This window comes from Melopsittacus undulatus, chromosome 3 (genome assembly GCF_012275295.1).
Source record: "Melopsittacus undulatus isolate bMelUnd1 chromosome 3, bMelUnd1.mat.Z, whole genome shotgun sequence".
Taxonomy (NCBI): Eukaryota; Metazoa; Chordata; class Aves; order Psittaciformes; family Psittaculidae; genus Melopsittacus; species Melopsittacus undulatus.
The window spans coordinates 67,868,183-67,891,897 of NC_047529.1; the positions used below are offsets into that span (position 1 = coordinate 67,868,183).

General features: G+C 40.5%; 1 protein-coding gene across 2 annotated transcripts in view; it reads left to right on the forward strand.

Moving 5' to 3' along the window:
- TRMT11 (tRNA methyltransferase 11 homolog) overlaps positions 1–23,715 on the forward strand; it is a 31,064-nt gene that overhangs the window by 2,545 nt on the left and 4,804 nt on the right. The window contains exons 2-12 of one of the 2 annotated variants that reach the window (XR_004081333.2): positions 589–654; positions 1,380–1,453; positions 3,693–3,774; positions 5,067–5,159; positions 6,143–6,277; positions 6,374–6,530; positions 10,607–10,687; positions 11,354–11,518; positions 12,848–12,920; positions 13,655–13,805; positions 16,352–16,472. Coding sequence is in view for 1 of the 2 variants with exons in the window: in XM_005154726.2 (XP_005154783.2) it covers positions 589–654; positions 1,380–1,453; positions 3,693–3,774; positions 5,067–5,159; positions 6,143–6,277; positions 6,374–6,530; positions 10,607–10,687; positions 11,354–11,518; positions 12,848–12,920; positions 13,655–13,786; positions 16,352–16,472 (1,179 nt within the window). In the remaining variant the exon portion in view is untranslated. The remainder of the gene's footprint in view (positions 1–588; positions 655–1,379; positions 1,454–3,692; positions 3,775–5,066; positions 5,160–6,142; positions 6,278–6,373; positions 6,531–10,606; positions 10,688–11,353; positions 11,519–12,847; positions 12,921–13,654; positions 13,806–16,351; positions 16,473–23,715) is intronic. The other variant, XM_005154726.2, reaches the window with a different exon arrangement.

The window sequence follows — 23,715 nt, forward strand, 5'->3', positions numbered from 1 at the left end:
TTCTATGCAAATGGAAACAAATAAGGCAATGTCAGTTTCATTTACAAATTTGCAAATGCTCAATTTTGTTTACTTTGGAAAAGTAATGATTTAATTTACTTGGGGAAAGACACCTATGGAAGAAAACTGTTGAGATACCCATAAAGTCAAGAGGTGTCAGAAAAGGAATTGATGATCAGTACTGGGCCTGGCCCTGGGTCAGTGTTACTGGTGAGACATGGCTTTCACATGGAAATCTAAAAAATATTTGAAGAATAGAATAATTTTGCAAGAGAAATGTTGTGAGAGACTGTTTTTCCAGGAGAGTCTATTTTTTTTTTCAGTTCATGAACAGTACATATGAGCTGAATTTAATTGTGAATCTCTGCTCTGTCCACACATCTCTGTTGAGTGTGTCAGTTCCCACAGTTAGTTGGTAATAATAACTGTTCATTTTTCTGTTGCTATCTCTACTGTTTTGTTTATAATCCCTTTGGAGATCACCATCTGCATTAGAATTTATGGCATGCTGATTTTTTCCCCCCCTTTTCCTTTCTTTGGAACGTTAATTAATGCTTCTAAAACCTGACCTTTATATTTTCACTTTAGGAAATAAAATCTTTGCTCTCACTTCACGGTGGACAGTTCAGTGGTGAGCAGGAAATTCGTGTAAATGTAAGTGAGAAGTTAATATTTTACTTGGGTGCAGGTATAGTGTGCAAGTATGGTTTTTGTAGTCTTTTTATTAAATGTGGGTAGCTGAATAAATTTGGAATTTTCTGAGGGAAATAAGGAATCTTCCAAAACCAAGCAATTCTTAAATTCAGTAAAGACTCGGGACTGAGTAAAAGATGAATGAAATGAACTTCAGATGGCTTAATTTCACGTTGTGAAAGGAAGCAGTGCCACCTGTTGGGAGGCTCTGCTGCCTTCTCGGAATATCTGAGCCACGAAATCATTCAGCAACGGTTTGAATTTAGTGTTTGACTATATCAGTGAGGCAGCATATCTGGAAGAGTGAAGCTAGGAAGCTCTAGGATTCTGGTCTTGGTGCTTATTCAGAGAACATTACTGAGTTTTACTTACTGCTTGTGTGTAATGAGGTATTTGAGTCTTTAGAGGATGAATAATCTAGAGAAGCATAAATAATAATATTTTACCAAGTCAAAGATGTGGTGGGAAAATTAAATACCTACTGATTTCTCAGACACTGAAGCCAAGTATACAGGTTTGTCTCAAAAGTTTTATTCTTATGTTCTCTGCACAGTTCACCTGTTTATCTATTTTTGCAATCTTCAGCATGCATATTCTGTTTTTATAGGACAGAATCATGTAGCTGTGTAATTCATGTGACATCTTCCAGCTCGGTATTTGCATCAGTTATCTTCTCTTTATTTCAGTCTCCATTTTGGATTCTCAATATTCCTTCAGAAGAGATGGCAAGGGGACTGATGAAACGGACAGTATGTGCAAAGTAAGAGATGAAAAATCTTGTAATGTTAATGTAGGTGGTGGAAAATTGTTTATATATATATGTATATAAAATCAGTACTAATTTTGTATAGAGACTTAAACAGTCTCTGATTACCTCTAGAACTGAGGAGGCATTACTGGAGCCTATAGGACTGATTGTGTAGCATGCCCATTCTCTTAGTGTACAATCAGTGCAGGGTCTTGAAACAGTGTTCTTCACTGCAGAGCCAGTACTTGACCTGTAGTGTCACAGTGTTTTAGTTGCCTTGAGTACTGTTTAGTTATTGGCTTGTTTTAAAATATGTCTGTAATTTAAAGATAAATAGTGATAATGTAAAAAAAATTTAAAAACTGGTTTGGAAGGGAAAGGTTGTGGACCTCCCTAGTGCTGGTATCTGAGCCCTCAGCGCAGACTGCTGCAGCAGAAGTCTTTCTAGAAAATTCAAGAGCACGGGAATATACCACAGTGTGATTTCTCCAGCTGCTTTTGATCCTTTTTAGAGGTGGCTGAATAACGTGCTTTCTGTTGATGCTTGAGAGATACTTTGGAGGTTTGGTTCAGAATGAGAAGCAACATGACTCTGGTATGGGTCTGTGGCCATCCTAAGCCCGTGCTGTCTTGTTCAGAGTTAGTCTGGGTGCCTCTGCACAGTGTCTCATGGTCCCTGTTGAGCGCTGTTTGTGTCAGGTGTTCAGTTTTACCTACAGTGACTTGGGCTGTCCACTCTTTCCTAAAGAAACCCCGTGTAAACAAAATTGTCTTTCTGAAAGTATGTTTCCAATGGAGAAAAGCTGTAGTGTACTTCAAAAAGCAGCCATAGATGTCTAAAGAAGTTTGCAGATGCTCCATATGCCATGCTCTCTCAGCTAATGTGTGCTTCTCTCTCTCAGCTAATGTATGCTTATGTAGAAAGCATAACAGGTCCAGATTTTTCTTACTGACCTACTACTGGCTGTGGGGAGATATGTGCATTTTAGAGTAAGGTTGCTGAAGAATCTCCACTGCATTTCTAATAAAAATGAGAAGTTCTGAAGCATATGTTTATCTAAGCAAAATCTTCCCAACATTTTGTGTTGGTTTTTGTTTTTGTTTTTTTTCCCTTAAATACACATGTAAATGTAGAAGTAAGAAACAGGCCTGTTAGAAGAGTTTCTCCAACAGCTGAATAAAATTAAAAGATTTAGTTCTCTGATAGCCTATGCTGTCAGCATTTTCATTGCTTTGTCTATAAATATAGCTTAAATTCTCACAGCAGATGAATCAGATGCTTTAGTTAAAAAAAACAGACAAAGTACTCTCTTTTTCAGGGTAGGGTGCAGGTTAGAAATACAGCCTTAATTTATTCAGGAAAGGAGTACTTTAACAAAATTATCACTGGACTTTGGTATCTGTTGTCACTTAGTAAAATGTAGTTCTGTTGTTTTTGTTTGAGTGAGCTAAATCTTTGAACATTCTTTGAAAAGGTGCTCCATAGCATTCTAGTTCTTAACGACTGTGTTTATAGCCTGTTGCAAATGTGCTTATGAGTGTCTAACAACAAATGCAGTGACATTAGGATTCCTGCACAAAAAGGGTTTTTTTTTCTTTGATATGGAAAGGCCACTTGGGTGGGATATTTGAATGCTGAGGGAGAGGTCTGTGATGTGATGTTAGCCTTCATTACAGTAGCATCAGTTCTTTCATCTTCAGGGCAATACTTAAAGCTGAAATAAGAAAACAGACAAAATAATATGACAGTGTTTCAACATCTCAAAATGTCAAACATCATAACCACATCTTAAAACGGGACAGAATCTCTGAGATTTGAAACTATGTCTTGCATATAATGACCATTTGTGTTACTCCAGGATAGCGTAACACTCTGTAAGTCTGCTCTTGGCCTTTTTCAGCCATTGCTTACCCCATCAAATTGGTAGGTACAAATGAGTTTTGTCTCATTTGCTGATATCACTGTGTGCTAGAAAAAAAGGTCTGGTGATAGCCAGGGGTACTAAGACTGAAATTTAACTTTTAGTACATGTTACCAAACAAAAAAGCATAATTGAAATACCACCTTGGGAATAAAATTGTGTCCCTGTTAAGAACAAAACCTAAGCATGCATTAAGAGTTAAATACTGAATTTCAGCAGTCCATGAAGCAAAGCCTAAATACATTGTCCAAGAAGGTTAAAAGGAAGAAGTATCTGTAAGGTATTTCTGTTCCTCCACATTACTGCACTCTCAAACTTTGTAATTTCAGATCTATATTTGAACTGTGGGGTCATGGAAGATCTGTAGGAGAGCTCTATGCATCTTTGAAGAACTATCCAGTGGACAAAATGGTATGCTTATAAACCGTTTGGATAAAATGGTTCCTTATTCATAGCATGTTTTGGGTTGGAAGGGACCTCAAATATCATCTAGTTCTACCCTCCTGCCACAGGCAGAGACACCTTCCACTAGACCAGGTTGCTCAAAGCTCTGTCCAACCTGGCCTTGAACACTTCCAGGGATGAGGCAGCCATAACTTCTCTGGGCAACCTGTGCCAGTGCCTCAGCACCCTCATAGAAATTAAAGAATTTCTTCCTAATATCTAATCTAAATCCTCTGTCAGTTTAAAGCCATTCCCCATTGCCCTGTCACTACGTGCCCTTGTAAAGTCTCTCTCCAGCTCTCCTGTTGGCCTGCTTTAAGCACTGGAAACTGTTCTGAGGCCTCCCTGGAGCCTTCTTCAGACTAAGCAAGGCCAGCTATCTCAGCCTGTCTTCATAGGAGAGGTGCTTCAGCTCTCTGATCATCTTCTTGGACCTACCCTGTATTTGCTCCAACAAGTTCTCCTTATGTTGGGGGGCCCCAGAGCTGAACCCTGAGGTGGAGTCTCACGAGAGCAGAGGTCAGAATCACCACCCTTGACCTCCTGGCCACACTCTTTTTGACGCAGCCCGGGATACAGTTGATTTCCAGGCTGCAAGTGGACACTGAAGCTGGCTCATGTAGAGTTTCTCATCAACCAACACTACTAAGCCCTTCACCTCAGGGCTGCTCTCAGTCTGTTCTCTACCGAGCCTATAACTGTGCCTAGAATTGTCCTGACTCAGGTGCAGGACCTTGCACTTGGCCTTATTGAGCTTTGTGAGGTTGGCAATGACCCGTCTCTCAAACCTGTCAAGGTCTCCCTGGATGGCATCCCTACCCTCTAGGGTATCAGCCAAACCACACAGCTTTGTGTCATCAGCAAACTTGCTGAGGGTGCACTCAATCCCACTGTCCATGTCACCAACAAAGATGCTGAACAGCACTGGTCCCAATACTGACCACTGAGGAACACCACTTGTCACCATTCTCCACTTGGACTTTGAACTGTTGACCACAACTCTTGAGTGTGGCCGTGCAGCCAGTTCATTGTCCTCCTTGTGTCCGCCCATCAAATCTATGCCTCTCCAGTTAAGAAACAAGGAGGTTGTGCAGGACAGTGTCAAGCACTTTGCACATGTTCGGGTAGATGACATCAGTTGCTCTGTTCCCATCTACCAGTGTCATAGCTCCATTGTAGAAGGCCACCAGATTTGTCATTAAAAATGTGGTAATAGCATTGAAGCTGTACAAATGAAAGTGTCTTTGCTTCTTTTTCAGCTTCCGTATCTGCAGTCAGACTCTACTTATAAAATACACATTCATACATTTAACAAAACACTGACCCAAGCACAGAAAATAAAAAAGATAGATGTAAGTAGATGTTTAAGAAATCTTTTGACATTTAATTTCATCTGTTCATGTTGTTCTTAACTCCATGCTATCTGTTTATTTAATTTTTGTTTTCATGAAGGTTTTAACACAGTTTATGGCTTATGTCTAATAAGCTCTAAATGAGATCTTTGTGTCTGAGTTAACATTCCCTCAAAATTCATTACTTTGTTTTGTTGGGTTTTTTTTCTCTGAACAGACCTCCTAAGGCATATGTAAAGACAAATATCACTGCTGATTTCAGCCCAGTCTCCTGGGAAACTAAAGCTTATTGCCCAGAACTATAGGATTCAAGGGACTAGTGTTAGGTGCTAGGTGCTTAGAAAATCTGTTAACCTGATCTTCATCTGAGGTGTTTATTGTTGTAGAATGTGGAACAAGTGACTTAAGTTGCAAGCTGTGGGCTGTGTGCTGATTTTCTGTTCTGTCCTTATGCTCCTGTCTACACTTGTGCTCTCCTAACTATATCAGTATTTTAATGAGACTATTTTTCTAAATTACTGTTAGTTTTTACTCTTCTGTGTTTCAACACCTATTTAGTCTATGTACTTAATGGGACTGAAATTATCTGTATTCATAGTAGCTACTCTTTCCTGTTTGTTCAGCTTTTGTGTACATGAAATAATGCTGTGTAAATTGGTGTAGCTGCACATTACTGAAATTTTCAATTCCAGTCTTCATCATCAGTGCAACTTGAAAATTGTATAATTAATAGATACAGTTCATTTATTCTAAAGTTGGATTCTGTTCAGTTAATAAAAAACATAGTTCCTGATACGTAATCCTTAATCATTTGAGCTATCTTTAGTTACAAGGGAAGGGATTTTGTAAATCCAGAGAAAATTGAGAATGGATCATATTCACAACTGTGGTTTATTTTTTCCCTTTCATTTTTTTTTGGGGGGGTGCATCTTTAAAAGGTTTGACCCTGTTACTTTTTTATTCTGTTTTATTTTGTTATACAGGCCCTTGAATTTCTGCCGTTCAAAGGAAAAGTAAATTTAAAGAAACCAGAACACATCTTTTGGATTTTAGAAGATTATGGAATGGACCCTAATAATGTTCCAGAAGAGCCTTTTCACCTGTATTTTGGTAGATGGGTGAGTGAGTATGCTTGCTTCAGTTCTTGCGAGCTGTTAGATGTCTGCTTATATATGTATCTAAGACCTGACAGTGATTTTTAAATGCTTTAACAGATTGCAGATGGCCAAAGAGAGCTTATTGAGTCCTACAGTGTAAAAAAGAGGCACTTCATTGGAAACACGAGCATGGATGCCTGCCTGTCATTCATTATGGCAAACCATGGGAGAGTAAAACCTAATGATGTTGTATATGATCCATTTGTGGGAACAGGTATATATTTGGTTTTTTTTTTTTTCTACTGGTGGGAAAAACTGTGAGATTGTGTTATGGTTTGCACCACGTTTTTCCTGGTGCAGTGGCTCCCAGTGCTCGACTAGTAATAGAGATGATACCAAATGCAAAATGGTGATTCTAAAATTAACATTTTGTTAACTTGAAAGGGATTTTGGGGGAAGGAGACCAACTTCAGAAAATGTAAGCAATTTATTTTACACTCCTGATAAGTCTGTCTTCACTATATTACATTATGTAACATGTCTTAAACACCAGTTCATGGTTGTCATGGACTGCTTAAGGCAACCAAGTGACCAAGAGCTGATACTTGGCTAGAGTATTCCCTGCAGCTGCTTTCAGAATGTTACAAGGAGAAGCATTTGTGAAGGTGGCTTTTTAGAGGAGTGCTGAGGGCACTTCTGGGCGTATAACACAATATGGCAATAGTTAGGTCATAGTGTTCAAGATAGCGATCACTTCCTTGTACCATCGTGTCTGGTCTTCAGGATAATATTGCTCGCGCAAGGTATTGGCCCCCAGCTGAACATTTCCTAGTTGAGCCAGGAGGGGGAGCTCTTGTTCCACATACGACTCTGTGTGGCATAGGAGCGCTTTTTGCCTAAGAGAAACTCAGCTGTTTGTAGGTGAAATAGAAGATCTGTTGTGTCACCTCCTGCCGTTTAATCATACAAGTGTATATTGTGTTAAGCTACTGATAGTAGTATCTCCAAAAGCATAACAAAGGCTGTGTTTCTGACCTGGATTTGCTAAACTTTGATCAAGAAGGTGACATGTGAGATATGTACAATGAAAAATACTTACATTAATGGAGGATGAAGAGAATTTGCTGTGGAAATCACTGCAGAGAAGTTAGGGAGAGAGAAGACAACACTACAGTGTCACTAGTAGGACAAATTCATATTAGTATGTGGCTTCTTTGTACCATAGAAAACAGACCAGGGATATAATATTTTCAGAAACATGAGGCTTCTGTGAACTGTATGTTTTTGTCTTAAGTTCTTGTTCATTTATGACCTGTTTTTTTGCAGGCACCATAATGTCTTACAAAATTTCCTCTTTGTTCTTGTGTTCCTTGCAGATGTGTAGTACTCTTTGAAAGGCTGAGGGAAGTCCTCTGCTTCTTTTCTAAGCAGTTTGTTTCCTTTTGGTGTCTATGGTTTTTTGTCTTTTTACAAAAATCTGCTAAACTTAAACCACAAAATTCTCTGAGAGCATTTATTCCCTTGGAAGTGAAAATTGAGGAAAAGAAAGGAAGGGTAAATCACACAGAAGTGGTGAAGCTATAGAAATGCAAGATAAATGTTAATAAATGCAAGATAAATGTTAAGAGGTGTTTCAGTTCAGAGCATAGCATATGCAAAATTCTCAGATTGCCTAATGATTTCAGTTGCAGTTTTTGTGGGGTTTATTGCATGAGATATCTGGACTATATTGGCTTGATATGTAAGTATACTTTGGGAAGTCGGAGGTACTGGGTAGTACACCATTTGTCAGTAAAGTGTATTTATAACAACAAGTAAACAAAGTGGCCTTTGCCACCTACTTTTGGTGGGTAAACCCCAGGAATTTCAACTGTCTCTTGAGGTCCTTTAGAGGTTTTTCCAGATTGTCAGTGCGACAGTGCCCTGCCACTGGAATTCCGTGAGGTAGTTCAGAGTTGAGAGCGATGCAGTGAGTTTGAGCTGATGGGTTTGGAAAGAACATACATTCCGGATTTGAGGAGCATTTTGAATATTTCTTTATTGGTGCAACTTTTAATACCTGGCTTTTCTTCTTCTTTCTTTTTATGCTGAAAAGGTAAATAGTACCAGATTAGAGTGGCCTTGCAAGATGGTGTTTGCTTGTTGGAAATAAACTGTTTTTGCTGGCTGAGCCAAATCACAAGTCTTCCACATTGGTGTAAGAGTGTGCAATTGAATTTGTCCTTGGAATAAAAGGTGCTTTTGACCAGACTGGTTTAGGAGACTTGAGTCCCCTTTTTTGTAAAGCAGAATTGGACTGGCTAGGATTGGTTTTGAGTTGTAAAACAGAATTTCTATAAACTGTTTAGATATCCTTTCGTCAGTTTTGGGCAGAAGAAAACCTGAAGGTTTCTGGAAGAATAAATTGTTTTACCTGAATGCTTTGTGCTTTCTCCTAGACAATCTGTTCAGGTTATCTCAGTAAGCTTGTTGTTTATACCTTTGAGAGATATTTGTCCCTACTTTGCTGATTCATGATACTGCATAATTGCAAATGACAGAAATGTTTTCTTTGATATCCTGGAGAATAGTGGTATGACCAGGCCCCCACCTGTACTGAAGAGATGGCGGAAATAGAGTAGGATAGAAAGGTGTGAAGTTCTGTGCCATCGCTGTTCTGCTGATAATCACTGGGGACACAGTGATTCACTGATTAACCCTTTGATTACATTTCTTTTGTCCATAGTAGGGTAAAGGGCTGGCCATGTTAGAGTTTTTAAGTATTCCTGCACCTTCTGTGTGAACACAATTGAGCTAGTACCACCTGAAATTTATTAAAAGCTGTAAGTTCATGTTTTCTTAACTAAAACCCTTTTTTCCTCTGTGATTAAAAACATTCTTAGATGGGCAAAGTACTTTCTTCTTACTTTTTTTATAGGACTGGGTGGTATGCCATACTTGGGGTCAGGGCTAGCTAAATTTGTCTTGACCCTCTGGAGGTACTGCCCATCTGTTCTGAGGGATTGCAGCCAAGAAGGGAAATGGGTGACTCCTCCGGGGTGAGTAACCTTGCTTTTCCCTGATCCATTTCACAATAAAAAGCAGAGGAATTCTTTTTGGTTTTCTCCCTCACCTTCAGTTTTGTAGAGTTCATTAGCACACTGTGTAGGAATTTTCTAGTGCCCAAGATAAGGATTTTAGCTGGTGCATGCAGGGCATGGTAGGGATTTGTCAGTGCTCAATGGGTGGCATGGAGCAATGGTGCCACTTGAGATGCCACTCCACGCTGCAGTGAAAGGGAGTCACCTGCACAGCAAGCTTGCTTGTTCAACCCTTTGTCCTGTAGCAGTCATCCCCTGTATTTTAGCAGGATTGTTTGTATCCATAAGCAGCTGACATCGGTAGTGTGGGGTTCACAACCTTGTTCTCATTAAATCATCACGTGAGCTGCATACCTCCTTATTAACAACTTGACAGCACAGCTCTTTGATAATCTCCTGCTGTCCATCCATTTTTTCATTTGGAAGCTGTTAAAGAGATAAAATAATTTGCTCTTTTCTGTGGGTTGTTTAGTCATTGCCAAATTTCAAGGGGAAATCAGACATACTTTTCTGGCTTTTTTTTGTTTTGTTTTTAATTAGGAAAGCAGATCACAATAGTAATGTTTAATAAAATAGTTTAGTTCCAGGGTGAGCATGCTGATAAATGTACTGACAAAATAGGCAGCATACTCACAGGAAAATGCATCTCTATATAGCTTTCACACAGCAAAACAATTATAGAAAACTTTTTGATGTTGCTGTTTATGTTGGAAATACTTAGAAGGTTCTTGACCATTGCTTCTTATTCAGGGAGTGGCCAAAATCAACAACAGGATTGATTTCAAACAGAATCAAGGAGATTGACTTTGAGAACAGATGTGGTAGAATTGCCATTTTTTTTGGTAATGATTTTGCCAACAATTTGAATTTTCCAACAATTTGAATTTTTATTCCTTGCCAAGTAGAATTAAAAGTTTCAGTTCATGTAACAATTAAAGGATCTTACTGCCTTGAAATACAGAAAACCTTAAGCAAGCTCCTAAGAACAGTCTCCAGAAATAAGGAGTGACAAGGGGCATAGCAAGATAAGGCAGATAGGTACAACAGACAAGGGACTTAGTGTTATTAAGTGCTGTTAGCTCTGGTTATAGTTGCATCATGATTCTAAGTGGTTGGTAGTTTTAGTTTTGTTTTTTTTTTTCTTGGGTCTAGCTTTGGGTGTAGGGTGCAGCTACTGGTGTAAACTCCTGAAGTTCCCGAGAAAAAAATCCTAGCACAGGTAACATTTATGGTAGTAGTTCATATTTTTCCCCTTTTCTCCTCTTTATAGGTGGCCTTCTAATCTCCTCAGCACACTTTGGAGCATATGTTTGTGGTACTGATATAGATTACAATACAATCCATGGATTAGGTATGTTACATATTTCTAAGCCACAGAAATCTTACTCTCTGGAATTTAAGAATACTGATGGTATCGGATAATGCTTAGTGGATTTTAAAGCAACATCAATTTCACAGGATTTATTTGGTCATGGTTATTTTTATTAACTAATTTACATGTATCCTAGCTAAGCTGTTCTCTTATTTGATCAGGAAATATTTAATAAAAGGAATAATAAAAACCAAAACAGGGTTCCAAATAGGAGTTACAACAGCTGTGTGCTTTCTTAGTCTGTGATGGTGGAAGCTTCTCGTAACCTAAGCCAGGAAGACTAATCCCATTCTTACTTCTCTGAAAGACTAGTGCAAATTGTTATCTGAGTCACTGGACACAATTATGACTGATGTATAGTGAGAACATCATACAAACTAGCATTATTATAAATGTATTTTTAGATACCCTGTGCAGATGGTATAGTAGAATTTGTCATGTATTTTCATTATTCCTTGTTACTTATGAAGTTTATCACAAGCATTTGTGACAGTGAGTAGAGTAAGACAGGAGATAAACCCTGATTTTGAATGGTACAGTTACTTTCCTTTAAATTGAATCACAGAGTTTCCAAAAGCTTTCCTATAAAATAGTTTGTTGTTGAGTATGGGTTTTTTTTTCTATTCCATGTACTTCTCCCATCAGGCAAAGCAACCCGAAAGAACCAGAAATGGAGAGGGCCAGATGAAAATATCAGAGCTAATCTCCGACAGTACGGTTTAGAGAAATATTACCTTGATGCACTAGTTTCTGATTCTTCAAGACCAATATGGCGAAAAGGGATGCTGTTCGATGCAATCATTACAGATCGTAAGCTTATACTGCTTTTTGCTGCCTGATAACAGTGACTAAAAGATTATTGCCTATGTACATTGATTTAATGTGTTGATGAGTGCTCAGGCCTGTAGTTTTCATGTTACAGACGTTGACTGTTGCGAGGAGCACTGTGGAAATCTGCACTTGACATCTCTGCATTTATTTTAAGGATAGTTACAGATGTGTAACGAAGTTGGCTATAATACTTTCTTCCATGGACAGCATATTATATTTGCCACTAGAAATCAGTATGGCTGAAAATCATCCTTTGAGGAAGTCTCATTCAATAAAGGCATAACTTTACTGATGCACAGAGACTTGTTATCAAAATGATCCACATTGCTGTTGAGATTTGAACTGGAATTGGCCATGCATCTCTGGACTTCTGGAGACCAAAGTGCTTATTGGAATGTTTCCAAGAAGAAATTTTAGTGCATTTCTGATACACTTAACTACTAGGCACACAGTTTGAAAGGATCCTTCACTCTCTTAGAAATCTTACGTACTTAACTCCATTTGTTATGTTTGAGACTTAGTAGAGGCTAAGAGAATAAATAAAAGACCTTGATACAGCAATTACTGATCTCTGGTGCTGGCTCTTATGATGACACATTCATATGAATGAGGAATACATGGAGTGCAGCTTTGTGGGTTGCCTGCTAATTCTTACTTGGCTTGTTTGACAATAAGACAATGTAGAATATTAATATGACTTAGAACTAGGTTTGTGAATTGTGTCACAACTTCTTAATTTGAAAAATGGTGCCTCCATGATGCTGACAGAAGACTCACACAACTAGATATGTTGAACAGGAAGTGTGTTATGCTATTAGAAATGTGTAAAAATGCAAAAGAAAAAGCCACCTCTAGCTTTTGTTACCTGTCTTACCATTTCTGTAATGTGTTGGCAAGAAATTCCAATATATATAATTTAATTTTGAAAAATGTATAGCTAAGTGCTATAGGGGAGATGTTTGTGTCTGTCAAACAAAAGATGAGATTGTTTGTCACATATTAGAAAAGTAAGGAATATCTTTTTAATGAACAAACCAGAAAATCATTGTCCTTTGTAGTGCAGTAACACCTAGGCTACTAGAAGTGGCTTACAGCTGAAGGACTTTCTTTGAAACAGTTTTAAAGTAACCTTTTTGAGCAAGGAACTTCTAATAGATCTTGAGGAAATTACCCCGGCCAACTTCTGTGTTATAAGAGCTTTTGTATAAGCCACAGTCTGTGCACTGTTGCATATGTCTAATATAACTGTATGGTATTTGAACAAAGAGTGAGGTTTTCATCTCTGCATTATGCATTTGCTTTGTGTAGCACCATATGGTATCAGGGAAGCTACTCGCAGAACGGGTTCACAAAAGGAAACAGTTAAGACAGCTGAAAGAAGGTAGGTGAGCAGTCTTGTCTGTTGCAGAATATAAATGTCTCCATGGAAAGCCAGTCACAGTTTTAGAATCTTTCTTACTACTTGCTTGCCCATCTGTTAAAAAAAAAAGGTAGTAATAATAAATAAAGAACAAAAGCTCATTCTGCAAAATTAACATGTCACTTCCTGAAATCCTTTTGGTTTTGTTCTCTCTACTTATCATTTGCTTGTGTTCAGATTCCAAATCCTGTTTCTCTGTGAGCCATAATTGCCTTGTGTTTCTCATTTTGAAAGATCATTTCGGTCTATGCACAATGCAAAATCAGGCTAAAAAAGAATAGCTCCTTTTTTTTATTATTATTATTCTTTTTATTTTACCTTAGCCTTCTTTCTTGGATTTTCACTGCTCGTCTTTCTCCTCAGAGATAACATATAGCTTCTCCGTTGCCTGGCCTTCCTTGTCTTGTCTTTTACTCTAAATTGCCCTTAAGAAAGGGGCTGTGCAAAATAACTATTCCTGGTGTGCTTATGAGTCTTCGATTTCCATGAGCACTGAAAATGATAGTCTAAAGACCCAGTAGGGAATTTGGGAAGTCATGTTCCTCATATTAGAAGCTGTATAAAGGTTGTACTCCTGTAGTTTTGCAAATCACAGTGCTATTCTGTGTAGTTTTGTTGGTTTTGGGGTTTTGTGATTAACAATGTAGGTTTTGCCTGAGCTTTTATGTTTACACTTGTAAAATTTTTTTGTTTAGCACAGAAAATCACATCTTCGTTTCATCCAGTTATCATCTGAGTGACATCTTTTTTGACCTATTGAAGTTTGCGGCAGAGTATTTGGTGATGGGAGGAAGATTAGTTTACTGGCTGCCGATATACAGGCCTGAGTATGTATTCTTATTTCTGGTATGTAGTACCACAGAATCATAGAATGGTTTTGGTTGGAAGATATCTTAAAGCTCATCTGGTTACAATGCCCCTGCTATGGGCAGGGAAACCTTCCACTAGACCAGGTTGCTCCAAGCCCCGTCCAACACGGCCTTGAACACTACCAGGGATGGAGCTGCCACAGCTTCTCTGGGCATCCTGTTCCAGTATCTTACCACCCTCACAGTGAAGAATTTCTTCTTATTTCAGTTTAAAGCCATTGCCCTTTGTCCTGCCATCACATGACCTTGTAAAAAGCATCTTTCCAGCTTTCTTATAGGCCCCTTTAGGTCTTCTCACTGTGCTTTCTTTTGCAGCATAGTACAGCTGGAACTTCCACAGTACTAGCACTTAAAAGTAATGCTCAGACTTAATATTTTACAATTTCATATAAGGGAAAACAGATTTTTAAATAAGGTTTTTAGATGGAGATAATTCTTTACTTTTACCAAAAAGAAAAAGCCTTCACCTGTCCTTGCAAATGCATGTCTAATGGGTTGAGGTTTAAACTTAGAAAACAAGTTTCAAGGTGCAGATAGATTTCTAAGATAGTAGCAAGGCTGTTATTAATACGTGTTTCTAGTAGAGTAGTTGATAGAGATGCATGACAAGGTCCTGTAAGAGAACATTCTTGGCTCTGGGGCTTGTCAGTAATAATTTATCTTTCTTATGAGAAATTAAAAGCCAAGTGACCATGAGATGGCAGTGAGAGGCAAGAAGCACAGAGGAGCAGCCCTGTTAAGGATGAGAGAGGCCAGCAGATGTTGTCTGCTCAGTAGTGCAGCCTGAGATTAAAACTGGCTCTAAAAGGAGACACATCTGTTTGCATACCTTACTTCAGCATCAGTTATCTAAGGTTTTTAGGGGGGGGGGGGGGTAAAGTGAGAAGTTAATGTACAGTAGCTGTTTCTAAGTATCTTCAAGGTGTAGATGTGCTCTGAAGGTAGCTTATGTGATGTCATGTGTTTTTATGTCTAGTCCAACTATACTTACAAAGCGGTTGTTGTCCCTGGTTTCACCATGGAAATGTTTTGAGACAGCCCTACATGAAGACTTGAAAATTTGGAAGTCAAAAGTAGCCATTTCTGTTATATGCTTCCCTAACAGAAGAATGCACTTAGTAGCTTGCATTTTTTTTTATTGATATCATAAGCTTTTTATCTTGTAAGAATATTCACAAACAAAACAGTGAATGCAATTATTATAGTTAATTGTTCCAAATGTCTGGCTGTATGTGCTTAACTCTGACTGAACATGTGTGGTTGTGAGTTCTTAGATTGCCATGTCAGTAACCTCTGTTTGGAATTACTGAGTTTATTCTCAAAATAGCAGTTTGTCGAAGTACCAGAGCTTTTTGTCTGCTCATTGAACATGGGTAAGAGCATGCTTCCACAGTACATCAGTATAAAGGTTTCACTTTAGAGAGCTATGAACTGCATGTTCTAGTTCTACTAGCTGCTGTTTGGGGAGGTCAGCTCAGTATTTTCAGCTGAAATGCTGAAGTCCCTATATTTGCACAGAACGTTATTATAGTCACTTTAATTTCAGCTGTCATGATGAGCACAGAACAAACATCAGGTTTGTGCGGGGAAGGCAAGATACTGTCTACTACTGTCTACTAATATGTAGTGTTATCAGATATTATTTGGCAACACCTGCCATCAGATTCACGTGTTGAGATCTTATATATTACCTTAAATTAAAAACAAAGCTACTATATTTCTTACTTGATAATGTTCTGAGTTTTGCCTGAAAGAATGTAGAAATATATACATTGATGATAACAGACAAGGCTTTTTAACAAAGTGATAATGATCTTTCCCTCTGCAAGATAGCATCTCACTCCAAAGTTTACTCTTTCAATCTGACATTGAAATCATTGTTGAGTCAAAATTCTTTTAATTCCTTTGCAGTCAGGCTTTTATGTGGTCATGAACAGAAACTTTTTAAGATGTTGTGGCAGATGCCTCCTTTGTAAGAGAAAGAGGCAGTTTGGTGGTAATAGATGCATCAAAGGTCTTGTCTAAAAGAAAAAAACAGTTGAGAATTATTTTGATTCTGCTTTGTCAAAAGCATGTTCTGACTTAACCTAGCAGAGGTAGTGACTTGATTACAGACATGAGAAGTAACTGAAAGGTTGTTCTGAGATATGCAAATTTGAGAACAATGCAAAGAAGTAGTACTACTGCTTGGGGGTTTTCCTAATTTCAGATCTGTATTTGGTATTGCTTCCCTTGTTCGACACCTCACTGTTATCCTTAAGGAATGCCAGAAATGTAGAAAATGTGGGGGGGATTCTCTTTACTGTGAGGTTTTAATTTATTCTACACCTTTTGTCACAGGATGATTGGGATTTATGATGTAAAAACTCTCGATTACCAATACCTGAGTTTCTTTAATCAGATTAAAATGTATATGAACTTTCTAGTGTAAGCCATTTTGTGAAGAATCTGTATGAATTTTGTTTCAGATGCAGTACTTCCAACTCATGAGCTTACAGCTCTATGAATGTTTATTTCTTCCAGATATACAGAAGAGATCATTCCCCGCCACCCATGCCTGAAACTTATTAGCAACTGTGAGCAGATGCTTTCCAGCCACACATCAAGGCGCCTGATAACCATGGAAAAGGTGAAAGAATTCAAGGTAAGTTCGAATTCTTGATTATATTGTACAAAATAGGAGTTGTTGCATTCAGGAAAAGTTTGTGCTGTTCAGCATTTGATCCTTATTTTTCTCACACTTGCGCGTTTATGATGAGAGTTAGCGCTTTTCTAAAATTGCCACACATTTCTTGGGTAGTGATTTAAGGGACTGTTTTAGTTTGGGTCTTTTCTTTTTTCTCCCCATTTTTTTAATAAACTTCTCATCCTGAGCAGGCTGCTTAATAATAAAAAGAAATTTCCAAACTTAGTCACTTGCGAAAGTTGCATATGGTTTGCTTGGAAAACTGACATCTGTGAACCCCATTCATAGAGTGATATAAGTACAGAAATACATCAACTTTTTTTGTTTGTTTTGGAACACAGTAAGTACCTGTCCTAAGGTGCATATTCCTTGAGGACCAGGGAATATTTCATTCAGATCTTCTTCCATTCTTGCTGCTTCTATTGCCTCATACTGTTAAAAGAGATACTAAACAAAGGCGAAACAAGCAAATTGTTAGTCACTTGCTGAGGGGGGTGGCTTGAGAAAGGATGCCTGTAACACCGGAGCGGAGCCAGGGGAGATCAGCATCCAGAAACCTCACCACAGAGCGACAAGAGCCACTGAGGAGGGAGCCTCAAGTCCTTGACAGGACTTGCAAAGAGCTCAGCTACCACGAGGAGGTGACTCACCGGGGGCGGAGACAGGAGGAGTGGCACCAACTGTGAGTGCTTAAAAATCTACCCAGGAAGCGCGTGGCCAGGAGCCGGCAAACAGAGTGAGCAAACAGAGCGGGTTCAGGCAGTTCGCATGGGCAGGCGAGTGGGATGGTGAACACTCTCTGTACGACCAGGGTCCGGTCTGGGAGCTCTGCCCCGGCCGCCCTGGTGGTGGCCAGCGTAGGTACCCAGACAGAGCCGGTAAGAGGGGAGGCTGAGGTGCAGAGCTTGGAGAGTAGAGAGTGCCTGCACTGGTCTTGTGAGGGAAAGGTGCAGAATGGGCAGGGCTGTGCTCACTGCTCCCTGATGGAGGTCCTCCTCCAGCAGGTGGCTGAGCTACGGGATGCTGTCAGTAAGCTGCAAGATGTCAGGGAAGCTGAGAGGAAGCAGGACTGCTTGCTCCAGGCCCAAACAGCACAGGGGCCTCAAGATTCCCCTCTAACTCATGGAGGAAAGAAGGAGGCTGTTGATTAGGGAAGCTGGGAATTAGTAACAAAAAAAACAACCAAAGGAGGAAGAGAGCAATTAAAAGCAAGGGGCTTCCTCCTAAATCTGCTGTACCCACCCAGAACCGCTTTGCTGTCCTGCAGGGGGCTGATGAGGAAATGCACTTGCATCAGAAACAGTCGGCTGGTGCACTGGTACAGAAGATCTCTACTGGTGCCGCCAGGAAAAAGTGGCAGGTTGTAGTAGTAGGGGACTCTGCCTTGAAAGGGACAGAAGCGCTCATCTGTTGGCCTGACCCGGTCGCAAGGGAGGTGTGTTGCCTACCTGGGGCACGGATCAGGGATGTTGTGGAGAGGCTGCCTGCTCTAGTAAGTCCCATGGACTATTACCCGCTTCTAGTGATACATGTGGGTGCTAGGGATATAGGTAGTAGTAGCCTGAGGAGTATAAAGAAGGACTACAGAGCTCTGGGAGAGGTGGTCAGGGGTTCTGGAGCTCAGATAGTCTTTTCAACAATTCTCCAAGACACAGGGGAGGACCTTCCAAAGGCAAGGAGGATTGGACAGGTTAATAAATGGTTAAAAGGGTGGTGTCATAGTCAAGGGTTTGGGTGTCTTGGACATGGGGCCCACATTTGTAGGCCAAGCCTACTGGGGGCTGGTAGAACTGCTCTGATAAAGAAAGGGAAGAGTGGCTTTGCTGGGAGGCTTGCCAGACTTGTCAAGGATGCTTTAAACTAGTTGTGTTGGGGGAGGGGAGCATCATTCCATCCCAACACACCCAGTCAGTTGCCAGCACCTATAATAAATACTCTGAGCAATGTAGTAATATTCTAGCCGCTCCAGCCACTGAGCCAGCTTCATTTGGAGCTCGGATCAGATGCGTCTATACAAATGCCCGTAGCATGGGGAATAAACAAGAGGAATTAGAGATGTGGGCACATCTACGGGGTCATGATATAATAGGCATCACCGAAACATGGTGGGATGGCTCCTTTGACTGGATGTAGTGTTGGAATGGAAGGTTATAGGCTTTTTAGAAAAGACAGGCCCAGTAGGAGGGGAGGGGGAGTTGCCCTTTATGTTAGGGATAGGCTGGAGAGTATGGAACTCTGTCTGGAGACAGGTGATCAGTTAACAGAAAGTTTGTGGGTCAGGGTTAAGGGGAAATCGGTGATGGGACACATTACTGTGGGGGTATGTTACAGACCGCCTGATCAAGAGGAACCTGTGGATGAAGAACTCTACAGACAAATAGGAAAAGCCTCACACTCGCAGGCCCTTGATCTCATGGGGGACTTCAACCACTCTGACATCTGTTGGGGCGACGGTACAGCCTGGCACAAGCGATCCAGGAGGTTTCTCGATTGCGTGGAAGACAACTTCCTTCTGCAAGCAATAAAGGAGCCGATGAGGAGAGGTGCCCTGCTTGACCTCGTGCTCACCAACAGGGAAGGGCTTGTTGGAAATGTGATTCTCCAGGGAAGTCTTGGATGCAGTGATCATGAGATGGTTGAATTTGAGGTCCTCAGGACAGTGAGAAGAGCGTGCAGCAAGCTCGCTGCCCTGAACTTCAAGAGAGCAGATTTTGGGCTCTTCAGGAACCTGCTTAACAAGGCTCCATGGGATATAGCCCTAGAGGGCAAGGGGGCCCAAGACTCTTGGTTAACATTCAAGGATCACCTGCTACAAGCTCAGGAGTGTTGCATCCCAACTAGAAGGAAGTGCAGCAGGAGGGCCAGGAGACCTCCTTGGATGGATAAGGAGCTGCTGAGAAAAATTCACAGGAAAAAAGAAGCTTATAAAAGGTAGAAGCAGGGACAGGTGGCCTGGGATGAATACAGGGATGTTGTCCGGGTAGTTAGGGACCAAGTTAGGAAAGCTAAGGCCCAATTGGAGCTAAACTTGGCAAGGGATGTTAAAGATAATAGGAAGGGATTTTATAGGTATGTAGCGGCTAAAAAACAGACTAAGGACAATGTAGGCCCCCTCTGGAAACTTTCGGGAGAACTGGCTACACATGACTTGGAGAAGGCTGAGGTTCTGAATGGCTTCTTTGCCACGGTCTTCACTGGCAAAGGCTCTGACCGCAGCACCCGAGTCTTGGAAGGCGGACGCAGGGAATGTGAAAATCTAGACCTTGGGTCCACTGTACATGAGGATCTGGTTCGAGACCATCTTAAGAACCTGCATGTACACAAGTCCATGGGACCTGATGAAATCCATCTGCAGGTCCTGAAGAAGCTGGCGAATGAAGTTGCAAAGCCACTGGCCATCATATTTGAAAAATCATGGCAGTCAGGTGAAGTTCCTGATGACTGGAAAAAGGGAAATATAACCCCCATTTTCAAGAAGGGGAAAATGGATGTTACAGACCAGTCAGTCTCACCTTTGTGCCTGGCAAGAATCTGAGGGCAGAATCTGGGAGCAGATTCTCTTGGAAGGCATGCTAGGGCACATGAAAAAGAGAAAGGTGCTTGGTGACAGCCAGCATGGCTTCACTAAGGGGGAATCCTGCCTGACCAATTTGGTGGCCTTCTATGATGGGGCTACAGAACTGATGGAGACGGGTAGAGCAGTTGACATCATCTACCTGGATTTGTGTGAAGCTTTCGACACTGTCCCACACGACATCCTTGTCTCTAAATTGGAGAGACGTCAATTTGATAGGTGGACCACTCAGTGCATAAAGAACTGGCTGGATGGTCGCACTCAAAGAGTTGTGGTCAACGGTTCAATGTCTGGCTGGAGATCAGTAACGAGTGGTGTCCCTCAGGGATCAGTGTTGGGACCGGTCTTGTTTAATATCTTTGTCGGTGACATGGACAATGGAATTGAGTTTGCCCTCAGCAAGTTTGCCGATGACACCAAGCTGTGTGGCTCTGTTGATACACTAGAGGGAAGGAATGCCATCCAGAGGGACCTTGACTCACTTGTGAGGTGAACTGATGCCAACCTCATGAAGTTTAACCATGCCAAGTGCAAGGTCCTACACCTGGGTCGGAGCAATCCCAGGCACAGCTACAGGTTGGGCAAAAAGGAAATTCAAGGTAGTCCTGCGGAGAAGGACTTGGGGGTGTTAGTCAATGAGAAAATGAACATGAGCTGGCTTCAGTGTGCACTCACAGCCCAGAAAGCCAACCGTATCCTGGGCTGCATCAAAAGGAGCATGACCAGCAGGTCGAAGGAGGTGATCCTGCCCCTCTGCTCTGCTCTCGTGAGACCTCACTTGGAGTATTGTGTGCAGTTCTGGTGTCCTCAACATAAAAAGGACACGGAACTGTTGGAACAAGTCCAGAGGAGGGCCACGAGGATGATCAAGGGACTGGAGCACATCCCATATGAAGACAGGCTGAGAAAGTTGGGTCTGTTCAGCCTGGAGAAGAGAAGGCTGCGTGGAGACTTCATAGCAGCCTTCCAGTATCTGAAGGGGGCCTACAGGGATGCTGGGGAGGGACTATTTATTAGGGCATGTAGTGACAGGACAAGGGGTAATGGGTTGAAACTTAAACAGCAGAGGTTTAGACTTGATATAAGGAAGAAATTCTTTCCTGTTAGGGTGGTGAGGTACTGGAATGGGTTGCCCAGCTAGGTAGTGAATGCTCCATCCCTGGCAGTGTTCAAGACCAGGTTGGATGAAGCCTTGGGTGATACGGTTTAGTGTGAGGTGTCCCTGCCCATGGCAGGGGGGTTGGAACTAGATGATCTTGAGGTCCTTTCCAATCCTAACTATTCTATGATTCTATGAAATTCTTAATGAAAACAGATGCAAACAGTGAACAAGTGTCTTTAGTATATTCCTTGTGAGTTGGAAGAGCTATTTTTAATGACAGGGAGTGGTCAGACTGCTGTGTCTGCATGGTACTTGCACTAGTAACACAGCAGGATTTCAGTACTGCATTCATACCGTTAATGGTGACTGAGATTCTCAAGCAGCATCTGTTTTTTTAAAACGCTGTGTGGAGTTCAGAGCCAGAGCTGCCAACTTCACCAGTAGCAAACCGAGAGGATTAAATTATGACAGTTTTTGACATGAGTGTCTCGGGGTGTTCATAGGAATTTTCTGCAGGAGTTTTATTACTGCCAGGGCTGTAGGATAACATGTTCTGATTTAAAAAATATAGCCACTCTTCTGCGAATAGACTTTCATCATTTGTTATTCTTGTTTTGTGCATCACCTGTTCTCCAGTACATGCTTTGACAGGTTTATGTCTGGAAGTGCTTAGCTCTGAACACCTGAGTCTTGTTGGCATGCTTACTGCTTAGATAAAGCTGTGCAGGTGCTTACACTTAGGACTCCAGATGTCTTTAAAATAATTTAAAGATACCAGGACCCATGCACAGCTTCTGATGATGCAAAACTTGTTTAAATAATAATATGCATATTGAATCCTTAGCTAGTGTGGGTTGGTTTTGGGTCTTGTTTAACTATCAAGGATTTCCCCACTGAGTGTCCCTTATTTGAGATGTTTTTTCCTGTCTTAATATCATGAGCAGTCTTTGAATTGGATACTGCTGACTCCCCAGATATGAGTGTAAAATTCAGTAGTTAGGTGTTTATTTGGTTTTCCCCCCAATCAAAAAGTGAATGTTTATGAATATACAAGCATTGCATTTCCAGACAGTTCCTGTCTGCTTTACTAGAGTGGTATGTAACAGGCACTCTCAAATGCCTCTTAATTCAGCTTAATGTAGTACTTGCAAGTGGCTAAGAAGTTTTACAAATTGTGTAGTCTCATTATGCTGTCCTTTGGTTTCCCCAGTGATGCCATCAATAATGAATTGCAGATTTCCCAGCAAATTCAATTCCACAAGTAACACCCTAAACTCTTTAACTAGAGATGAATTCAGTTAGTTACTAAATGTCAAATTGGTGGTGCATTTTGTGCTTGCAATATAAAGGAGACCAGAGTGAATGTAAAAAGTGAGTATGTCCAACTGAAGTACTGATCTATCATAATTTATCATAAGCATGAAGATAATAAAAGTTGGATTAAAAACCTTGCAAAAGGCAGTATATAAGTCACCGTCTTGAGAGCATCCAGTCTGTTCTCCTTAAGCTTACAATGAAATCACACCAACTGGAAGAGATTTCTTTCTGAACACAATGTTTGTATGAATAGACTTTTCTAATGTGGACAGTCTGAGTGGAAGAGTTGTTTGTTCTTTAATATTTAAAGCTCTTCTTTGGATAGCCATGGTGGTCATTGGTAACTCCCCTCCTCCCCAGTCATAAATTTTAATAATAATAATAAAAGTGAATGCAGTAGCTAGCTAGTGACTTTTAGTATTCTAAAACTCAGAAGGCAGAAGAATTAGAGACCTGGAGTGTGGAATAAGAAAGGAACAAAACAGAAGTGATATGAGGTGAGAGCTTATTAGCCTAATGTATTACTTCTTTTCATGGACATTATTGTCCCTTCTGATATTAAATGGGTATGGATCACCCCAGTATTCCTCTAAATCTGAAATTAAACATTCTGATATTATAGCTGGCAAGACTGTGTGTGAGGCTGCCTTCATTGTACTGTGAAGGGAGGCTTTTTTTAAGCAGTAAGAATACTCGTTCAGCTCTCCAAAGACTGTAGACATTCCTATGTAAGAACTGAAACACAGTGGTAGTGGAAGTTTGAGAAGCTGTTGGCCGAGTAGATATTGCTTCAGGTCAGAGGAGTTTTGAACTAGTCCTTCCAGCCCGAATCAAATAAAAGCATACCTTCCATTGTGCAGTTTATTTTTCAAAGCTTGTATAAAGCTGAAAGGTTTCAGTCTATGCTGCCTAGATCTGAACTGTCATAATTAGTTTTTTATTTAAATGTCAAATATCTTTTAAGTGGTTTATCAGTAGGAAAACTGGGCTATAGAAACCTGCAGCACTACTTAACACAAGGGTTCTTGGGAATCTGTCAGCCAGCTGTTTTCAGAAGAAAGAAGAACTTATTAACAATGTTTACCTGTAAGGTTGTTTGGTGTTTCTTTCCAACAGTCTTCTGAGTTTCTTTCCTCTGTCTTCTGAGGCTTGTTCATTTCCCCATGTTGAATTATTACAGCTATTACTGAATTATTTGTTTCATTCCT